The 11,262-nt window shown below is 31.6% G+C and overlaps 1 protein-coding gene across 1 annotated transcript; it reads right to left on the bottom strand.

Annotated features, from left to right (window-relative positions):
* Positions 1–1,933: 1,933 nt before the first annotated feature.
* Positions 1,934–5,347, bottom strand: LOC133203591 (alpha-(1,3)-fucosyltransferase fut-1-like). The gene has a single exon (XM_061339362.1). The coding sequence runs from the start codon at positions 5,044–5,046 to the stop codon at positions 4,264–4,266; it is 783 nt and encodes a 260-aa protein (XP_061195346.1). The 5' UTR covers positions 5,047–5,347; the 3' UTR covers positions 1,934–4,263.
* Positions 5,348–11,262: the final 5,915 nt, after the last annotated feature.

The raw sequence follows: 11,262 nt of genomic DNA on the forward strand, positions 1-11,262 counted from the left end.
GACTGAGTACTAAATATAAATAAATCATGACTAAAATACTATTCTTAGATATAACTCATGGTCCAAAATAGGATTAATAGCTATGATTAAACAGGCCCAGTCCCGGCCTGGTCTTTTTCAAAAGACATTTTAAGACATATTTTAATAGAAAAGTTTTTAAATAACATGTCGCACAAGTTTTGGCAACCAATCTCAAAAATGTTGTTTATTCACCGCTTTTTTTTAAAAGACGTAATTATATGAATGTAATTTTAGATTTATTTATAATTTAATGTTATAATTTCTAAGATAAATTTTAATTGTATTTCGGACTTTATGGATATATGTATTAAATATTATTTTATTATTTAAAGGATTTATATGATAATAAAGATGCAGCATGCAAAATACAGAGTACAAAGCTTTTTAAATGTGGAAAATTATTGTTTTACAGATTCAAAACAGAAAATAACCTAGAGTTTCAAAATTCATAATTCAGCAAGTTTTAGCTTAACAAGACACAGAATTTTTGCACACAACTTAAAATTTTAAGATGAGCAGACATTGGAAGTATTTAGTCACATGAATAATGTATCTCCAAACAATCTTGTCTTAGTCACTTAGTAGTAAACTGTTTTAGGAGATGCAATACAATTCTGATTTTATTCCTAAATATTTTTATTCTGCTTAAAAGCTTGACATAACTAATGTGGACTGTACTTATGCATGAAGGTGTGCCAAAGAAATATAGATCTACAAAATTTATATTCCAGTCAAAGAAAAGCTAATAGGTCCAGACTTGTATGTTTGTAATCTCTCTAGCTTCAGATTTAGTTATCTAAAAATTCGACTAGCCTATACTGAAGCTTTAGCTGAAATCAAGAAGTATACTGAAACTAATTTAAATCTTAATAGTTAATACACCACCCTCTAGGTGACCCCTCAATTATTGCTCTGGTGTCAAAAATTGTTGTTTGCAGTGCTGCTACAAGACCAGGGTTAGGTCCGGGACCTAGGGTAGGTCTTACTGGGAATCTATACCAGTGATAAGGAGGTCAAGACATGTAGCCGTATAATACTTCCTGCACAGTTAGTCAATCTTGAACAACAGGCTCTTGGGGTTGGACCCCCCCCCCCTTTTCCATTCTTTTTTTTTTTTTTATCTGAGGCTAACACCCCCTCCTAGCTCTGTATTCTAAAATGCACCATGTGTCATTGATAATGTAACCCTTTTGTCTCTATAAGCTGTTTTGAATACCCGGTAGCCTATACCGTTCTCCACTGAAACACACAAAAAAAGAATGCTTGCAACTCTTTCTTCATCATCCGCCTCACCTCGCTTTCACTTCTCGTGATTATTTATCGAGAGTATAACAAAACATGGAATATGCATGTACATCAATGAATTTTTTTATATATTCTTCTCCCCTTTCGTATTTCCAATTGATAATACATAGAAAAACAAACTAAATGATTAAGTAAAATAATACTAGAACGACCTTTTTTCATGTGATATGACAAGCCACGTGCTGCCTGCGCAAAAAATTTCTTACACACGAGTCCTACAATCCGACAGAAATTTTTCGCTTATTCACCCATCGCAAAGAATAAATAAATAAATCGCCTTTTACCAGGCATAAGTAAGTCAACACGTATAAATATACTATGAAATAGCCGACATAAATTTACGAAAAAACCTTCTTGTATTTTCGAGACATCCTTACCTCTAAAAGTTTCAGCACAGACTGATGACGAATAAGTGACATGACGTCAGAGTTCTCTGCTAGGTGCTACTAATATCCCCTAAGTATGAATGGAACTGATAAATATCCTAAAAATCGCGAGGAGAACAAGAGGCATTATCGACCAGACCCAACCACAAAAGATTATTTCCCTTTGATAAATAGATTTAACCTCAAGTGGTTAGATCTCATTAAAATCAACATTTCCAAAATAATTCACAGAAATTTTATAGGATGTAAAACAACACACAACCAATCAATCAATCAACTTGAAATATGCCAGACTGAATTTTCATTTGACTAAGAATTTTACTTATGTTCATTGCATCTCGTTTTGTGTCCTGTCTAGATAGATTAAATGATCAAAATGTACTTTTCCCAGCTGACAAAACAGGTAACAACAGTCTTTGATTGTAAGGCTCATTATTACAATTGCATTTTAGAGGAACTTGGATTTAATTCTAGAAGTGGTAATCCAACTTATATTTCCTTATCTATGGGAAATTCTTCAAAATAATATGTCAGTGTTAAATATTATCAATATTCTCAACAACAAAACTGGATTTTATTTTCCATAGCTATAGGTCCATGTATGTTTTAAAAGCATATGTAAAACATTGGATCATCATGCAACCGGTTTTGTATCATCATCTAAAAGACATTGCTGAAATTCACTCATAATGAAAAAAGTGAAGAGTACGAAAAGTGATCGATCTCCAAAAAACAAATCAACAAACAATACAAATCTGTGAACAGAGCATAAAACACGGACCCCTGGGAATTCCAGAGGTGGGATCAGATATCTAGGAGGAGTAGGCATCCCCTGTCGACCGGTCACACATAGGTCGAATGAATAACTCATAAGATGTCCATAGCTGCACAAAATCAAACCGGTTAACACTTGAAATAAAATATGTTTAAATCATAAGTGGTATAGATTTACGACTCTTTAACAGTTCAAACAGCTCATTTTCATATAAAATCCTAATGAGATACTTATCAATCACTTAAACGTTAAAAGTTGTAATGAAGTATTAAATAAATCCTTAATTATCGACCTAAATAAGAAATAAAATACTATTGTAAGTTACGCATGCGAACTTTCTGTGGGGGAGACTATTAATATATTGTATTTAGTTGGTGTAACCTTTCTGATTGTAAAATTTCAAGATGACGAATAGTGACCATTATTATATTTTGCTTATAATCTAGTAAGCAAAACGAATTGTGCACTCAACACAACCGCGAATCCCTGGAAGCAACAGAAGTGGGATCAGGTGCATAGGAGGAGTAAGCATCCCCTGTTGACCGGTCACACCCGCCGTGAATCCTACATGTTGATCAGGTATACTGAGTACTCAGTAGTCAAATTTAGCATAAATTATTTTATAAGCAGACCTATTTTTCTATTCATATGAAGCAGAACTTATTCAAAAACTTCTACATGAAACGAAGTCCCTTGCTGAGGCTTTCAATTAGAGATTTAGAGATATCGACTACAAAAATCATTTTAATTCCTACGTGATTCTATCTATCCCTTTGAACACGAAATAAAAGGCACCAGAGAGTCTGATATATCTGTTTCATATCTGTATCATATTTGGATATTCTACAGGAAAAAGAAGTTAATAGTAACCTAACAAATTTAAAAAAATTAATTATAAACGTGATGACCTCAACTTTTCTATCGCCAACTTCCCTTCTCTTTACAGCAATTTACCATTACCACCTTCTTATGTAGTTTATGTCTCTCAGTTTGTTTGATACACAAGAGCATGCTCTACGTACGAACATTTTCTACATCGAGGAAAGCTATTGGCAAATTAGTTGATGGTACAAGGATATCAATTGTCTCTTTCGCAAATCCTATGGTTGATACAATGTCCTTGACAAATTACAATTTTTCGTTAAATCGAATGTTGACTGACTTTTTTCATACAAATTGTTAGGCCTTTATGTTCACACAGAATTGTCTACGACTTTATCCATTTGCCTGATCATGACAAGGAGCACGACTTGTTTGATCGGTCGACAGGAGATGTTTACTCCTACCTGGCACCTTATCCCACTTCTGATGATTTAGAGGTCCGTATTTGCCAAATCATTTTGTTTCCATTGGCTTTTCAGCTTAATTACTGTTCGTTATCTTCATTTTTTAATAAAGCAATGACCTAAAATGGTACAAACCTATCAGACACAATACGACACATCTCTAGGTTATATTTAAAAACGAGGTCATTATAATGACTGTAAAAAATGCGAAAAGCTGACTTTGAACGGGGTTGTTGAAATCCTTGTAACATGAACTCATTTGTCAGTAGATTGCCTCAGTTAAATAACTAATCGTAATGAGAGCGTGTTATTGCTTCTGGAATTTGTTGGGAGATATCACAGCAGGCGATGTTGGGATATTGCTATATTAATTAACAAGAAGCAGCATCTTGAGGAATTGTTGGCGTTTTGCACGTATGACAGGTCACTAGTATCCCTTTAGGTTATCTTTGGTTTTCTATACAAATATTGATGGCAATCAATTTTTTTTTCAACATCCTCCTTTAGAAAAGAAGCGTTCCCAAATCGTTCCTTTTGGTCGTTCAGGTTTTCCATTTGTTTTATCCAAAATGTCACATATCTTGCACATCGAATTAAGAAATACTTCGTCAATACCAATTTCGTAATATTTGTCTTTTTCTCTAAGGTATTGAGTAAAGACTTCTTCATTGGTGGCAATTTCTTTAAGTTTTTCTGCCAAAGCCCTAGGTGAGTGAAAATCCAAAGCGCTTATAAACGACCCTTTAGGTAAATATTCCGCTGCTGTTTGTGGGCCATTTATAACAGGTATTACATCTAAATTGCCCAAATATAAATTGTATAATTTTTCAGTCGTATAGTCCTCGCAAATATTATTTTCAAACGCAAAATAGAATTTATAATCTCTAGAAAAGTTTCTCAAGCACTCGCTTATAAATGGAGATCGATTGAGACAAACACGATCACCACAAGTACCAAACATGTCGATTTCTATAAACCTTTTCAGTTCTTTTATATAATCCCTACGGCGAGATGGCACGGGGCAATGTCCAGACATCCATACACCGAATAGTTTCTTCTTCTTAAACACATTTTTGTAGTTCTTCACTAAAGGCGTGGTTCGTTTGCGTAAAGTTCCATATGGCCTGTGAATATCTGAGTTTCTACGATATGACATAAGCCAGTCTAATTTATCGTCCCATTTTGGTGATGGTCGTCCCATAAATGCAGGACTTTCCATTGAGTTAAATACAAATATTTGCTGAGATCGTTTATGTGGCGGATTAACCGCCATGTAAGATTGTGTGAATATAACCACGTCACTTCTATTAAGATCCTTGAGATCCGATGAAAAGAGACATCTAGGGTGCCTATTACATTTTTTAGATTTAGCATAATTAAAACTTTTCACAAGATACGATGGTATATTGTACCACAATATTCTCCATTCTTTGTTTGATGTAATAGACAAGTTATTTTCCGTAGCGCTTTTAAATGATGGTTTATTCGTTGAACTGAGGGGTTCAGTTGATTCTAATAGGAGGAAGATAAATGCAGTAGAGATAACGAAAACCACAAAGAATCTCTCGCAGAGCTCCAGTTTCGAAGACCTAAAACAAAAACAGTCATGTTAAGTTTGAGAGATAAAGAGGGGGGAGAGAATTCTGAAAAAAAAAAATGAATAAAGGGATAAGTAAAACAGTTTGTATACAGGCTTTTCTATTGCTACAACACATTTAAAATGAAGTGTTCTTCAGAGTCATCCATATTCTCGCGTTCTTCTTAAAATCGATAATCATACATATGATAAAATTCAATGCAAAAGTGAATTCACAAAGGAATCCCCACTTCGTGTGATGTTTCATATATATATATATATATATATATATATATATATATATATATATATATATATATATATATATATATATATATATATATATATATATATATATATATATATATATATAATTTATAAATTCAGGATTGGATTGCCTTAAAATTAGTTAAAATCTTCTTGACAGATGTGTTATAAAACTAATAAAGCCAGTATAAACTGCTTTACAATATTTGGACTATAATTCATTGATATTTTTTGGTTCAATAAAAATATTTAGTAAATACTACATGAAGTAAGGTTTGACTGCATGTAATTTATGTTAAGGACATTCTTTCCCAAGATATTTTTTTCATTATGACTGAATGATTGATCAGTCACAAGTGAAGAAGGACACAAAGTTCACTGGTCTAAATGGAGTTCAGACATTTCTCTCTCTCTCTTCTACCAAATATGATATGTATGAAATTGTTACAGCACTTACCCTTTTGTGAGGCTTAAGTGATATATCACATAAATTTATAACATCGTGATATTCAACAGGCTCTAGAGTCCTTCATTATTTATATTGTGAAACTCATACAGATTCCATGTTTGTTTGGAATGCAAAACACATTGCAAGTCAAGTTTTCAAAGAAGAATAACTCTTGCATCCTAAACACACTTGATGTTACTATCTTCAAAATATTTTAAACATTATAAGACACAAATTAAACTTGAAAAAATGAAAAACTTCCAATGATGGTGCAACAAATATATACTTATAAATGAATAAACTTTGCCAACAAACTCCGAGAGGCTTGCAACAGAGTTACCGCTTCAACTTTTAATATTGCATCACAAATGGGAAGATGTCTGTAAACTGTAGTGAAACATACATGATCAACAATTATCATGAATTCAATTTAAAAAAAAATTATTACTTTCATTTTCAAAAATCATACCAAAATAGCAAAAAGTGAGTAAACTAATCAACATAGTTTGGCAGATCTTTGTCACTGAGAGGACAAATATTCCGTTAATAATGAATATATTTTATCATTTATTATTTATTTTGAAATAATCACCAAATATGTGAATATTTAACAAACTATATACAAAATCTATAATATCTCTCTCTCTCTCTCTCTCTCTCTCTCTCTCTCTCTCTCTCTCTCTATATATATATATATATATATATATATATACATTTCCAATAAATTTTCCCTATAATTCTTTACAAATAGGAATACAGTTCATTTTCTCATGAACTACCATGCATGGGCATGATAATCTCCATTGTTACGTTATAATACCTATATATATATATATATATATATATATATATAATTATATATATATATAATTACATAGTTTGATATTTAATATCAATATTTTTTAAATTAATTATCAAATATCTTTCTTGTTGCATTTGGTGTTTTTCCTTTTTCTTGTATTTGTACGCCCCTTCAGGTGAAATAGTAGCTCACTAAAAAACGAAATAGTTCCTAAACTTGCAAGTTGTTTTTATAGATAATATAGATTATCTGAACAAAGGAACTTTGCTATATATAAGGAATTGAAAATTCCACTTTGAAACACATCTTGAGTTTTGAGATACTTTTGAAAGGAAAGGAGATGAACTGCTTGATATAAGTATATCTTGAAATGTTGGAACGTCCTACTGTCACATTCATTTTGAGATATATTTGCAATCATGTGCAATTTGCCAGAAAACTTATGCCTTGCCATCTCGATAATGAGAGAGATTCGATGAGTTTTCCCAGTAGGGATGGCATATTGTTATACCAAGGTTTGTGGTCAAGTTGTGGGAGTAAATTATGATATTGTCGCTGATGACAATATTATTTTTTGAATGATCCTACTACAAAATTATCATATTCTCAAGCTTTAATTTGAATGGTGCTTGCCTTAAACTGTCTTTGGGCGTTTGTCTTCTGCTTTCCTCCATTGTACATTACTGCAAAAAATGAAATAGCGTTCGCTTTACTTCCGTATCAGACACTGAAAAGAAAATATAGGAAAAAAATTAAGCAATTGTAAAAAGAAATGATTTGGGGAAGAAATCATGATTGTTGCATTTATGTCAACGTTAAAGAAATATAATTACATTGTTTTGCTTTATCGCTACGATTCATTGATCATCTGGTTAACCCTCATTACTTTTCATTTTCAGCCATTTTTCAAAAGATTTTTTGTGGAGTTTTACATATATATTACATACCTTAACTCGTACGTCAACGATGGTTAATTAAGTAAGAATTTTTCCTGTTTCATTTACTTGAAGTAGAATATACATGCCTAAAAGAATCAATGGATAACACGAAATTTTACCTGAATAGGCAGTCCTCCCATGATTCTCTGGGTGTCGGTAAATGATATCCCATAATAGACTGTGCACTGATGCATAACTACCTTTATGGTTAGATTTCGTTATCACGTGTTATAAATTTTGTTTGGCCACAATGCTTTATTTACTTACAGGTATGTAATTTATATGTTCCTTAAGACCTATGTTAAGTTTGAAGGTTTAATAAGGTGGAATATTAAATATATGAAATGAGCATGAGAAATTCATTACATACAAATGAAGCGACGTGGGCTTTATCATCCAGGATACACATAAAAAAAATCAAAGAATTTACTTAGAGACTGTGAGAAAGTGACTTAAGGTAGTAAAGAAAATATTTTTAGCAGAAATTTTTTAAAGGATTTTGGGTCATATGCAACTACCTTTTCCTTCAGTAATTTTTCAAGATCATTTCAATCCGAAATTAATCATTGTACTTCTAGATTTTCAGTAAATATAACAAGGGTATTAGAAACCTTTAAAATATCAAAAACAATTTTTAAAAATACATGTTTTGCAAAGACAAAACACACAAAGAATGACCAATAACGTTGTTTTAGATGGTATTTTCTCAAAACTAGCTTCTCATTCGGTTTACAGCATCATCGGAGTCACATTTAAGTCCTTCAATAATTGAAATTCTTCATTGATCAATACAGGAATTAGAAAAAAAGTTCAGATCTACATTGCATCTGTCCTTGATGTTCATACTTTCATGAGTCATTTTTTAATCATCTTTGAAAAACTACTAAGCTACTTTTATATAACATGTACAAGTTAATTAATAAAATCTTTTAGGCTTCTAAAAACAAAGAATGTGTAAAAAAAAAAAATAAATAAGAAAATAATAGTAGAAACAATCTTTCATTTTTCATCTACTATTATGCACGAACTGCCAAAATTTATTTTATTTTGTTCGATGCTTAGCCTTCAGCTTCATTTTTTATAATCTCAATGTAAAACGAAGTCTACATTTTCGGGTTAATCACATGGTTAAGAAACACAAACAAAATGTATCTCTTTTGGTTAGAATATGCTCTCAATGATTTTTTTACGGAGGTGGGAGTTAAATTTTTTTGACGGGGTAAACATTTTTTTCTGTACTTTCAGGTAAGACAATGCAAATCCCGAATAAATATTACTGGGATTTCAAAATAATCACAAGAAGATCTTGTCAATATAATGGGAGAACTACGAATTTTGTATATTTTGAATTTTGAATATTGAAGGCCAAAAAAAAAAAGTGTTAAGGAACGTGATAATTGTGAGGTGGTAAAGAATGTGATAAAGAAAGTACGGACATCCACTGAATAATTCACTTATGATAAACTACGAACATGTTATAAAACTTTTGTAATTGTATTCTATATGATTAAGAATCGTTTAGTAACAAGTTTTATGAGTTCAAATTAAGTTCTTCATTGTTGAAATAGTTCATGCTTGATAACTTTTTCTTTGATTATTTTTACCTTAGAACCCTTTTCCAAAGTTGAGAAATTCCAGCCTTTATGTCATATAATTTAATTAAAATGAGTTTTTTTTTTACTTCTGGAAGAAAAAAAAATGTTTGCAAGATGGCAAGATATGCAGTGTACTCAAACATTGAATTGCTGACCTCTTCAAGGGTTCAGACTCGTGAGTGGTTAATGAAATGTGAAGATAACGAACGAGCATTCCCAAATGTCCATTTAAAGGAATCGACTGGGGTTTGGTTTCATTGTGTAAAACTACAATAGAAAACAATTCTTTCCTTTTATACCATGTGTAGCATGCACTGACTTCAATGTACAATCCACGTTTTGAGATAACTCTACCGGCTGTGTATTTTGGGGAACCATCTCAATATATAATTACTTTTCTCGCACTTCAAAACAAATTACAAAAATACTGCAAGACTTTTTGTTCAAATTACAATGTGTGATGAGTAATACTATACTGGGCATTTTATGTAAGAAGAACAAAAAACGCTACAGTCTATGTCTAGCAGGGGCATCACAAAACGTCAAAGTTTTTATGGAATGCTACAAAATATGATAGACACTATGAATTTGTGCAGGTTAATGGCCAAAAATAACTGTGAGATCTTAAAATCCATCTATTAAAAATATCAAGAGCTTATATCTTATACTTTTTGTTTTCAACAACTTTTTTCTGGCCCCTTCTCAAATAGCATCAGTTTGAACACACAAAAGGAGATCCATCTCCCTATCGGTTACAAAATCGTAAAAAAAATCATTTCTTTAAGAATGTACATATTTTTTTTTACCTCTTAATCTTGAAAACAATTATACATGTAATTTCTACTAAAGTTATTGCTTTAAAAGCGTAAAACACGCATTATTTTTATTTTTAAAAATGCGTGAGTATTTTTCAATTGAAATTCTAGTCTGCTACCTTAAACAATACAAATAATGAGCACAGCCAACACGGACCTATCACACTGAAGTGGAATCAGATGCCATGAAACAGTATGCATTCCCTGTCGACCGGACACACTCGCCGTGTCCTTTTTATCATGATCGGGTAAAAGGAAAAAGATCAGTAGATAATTCAGAATGAGAAAACGCCTAATAACTTCTATGAAAGCCGTCAGTCACCATCCACCTTAATGACATGATTGTAATTGCAAACAATGTCATTTTTTACGACAATAGAATTTGCAAAATGTTGGCTTTAAGGTCAAGATCTAGTAAATGATTTTAGACTGCCTTTTTTTCTTTTTCCCGTACTTTACAGCTGTAAAAGAATTATGTAGAAAATAAAGTACTTTTCTGGAAATCAATTTGAAATCATGTGAAATGTAATCCCGAAACCTATATTCAATTTAATATTATTTTAAAGAAGAGGCTAAGAACATACAAAATACCGTTTTCTGAGAGACTGTAGGCTATCTGGATACATTTAATTTGTCTGATATGGAAAAAAAACTCCCAAATTCATGATTGATTTTCTTAATTTTTCATTGAAAATGAAAGTTTAAGATATGATTTTTCGTCTTGTTTACCTACAAATTATGCCCCGAAACACCTTATTTGACCAAGCTATATTTATAAAGCTTCATTAAAGGAATTTATTTCTCAAATTTGAGAAATCTGTAGGCTCCTTTTATTTACTAGATCTTGACCTTAAAAGAGATTGTTTCAACTATTAATGTACATGTATTTACTATTAACTACGATGATAGAAAGTTTGTATGATGTGAAATTTAACAGGAATTCAACGAGCTTTCTAAATAATTATCCAAATAACGACATCATACGGATAAAAATATTGCATTCTATTTACGACATGATAGATATTCAAAATGTCTTGAAATGCATGTA

The sequence above is a fragment of the Saccostrea echinata genome, unplaced genomic scaffold (genome assembly GCF_033153115.1).
Source record: "Saccostrea echinata isolate AGI-Se365-2 ecotype Australia unplaced genomic scaffold, CSIRO_AGI_Sech_v1 ptg000051l, whole genome shotgun sequence".
Lineage (NCBI taxonomy): Eukaryota > Metazoa > Mollusca > Bivalvia > Ostreida > Ostreidae > Saccostrea > Saccostrea echinata.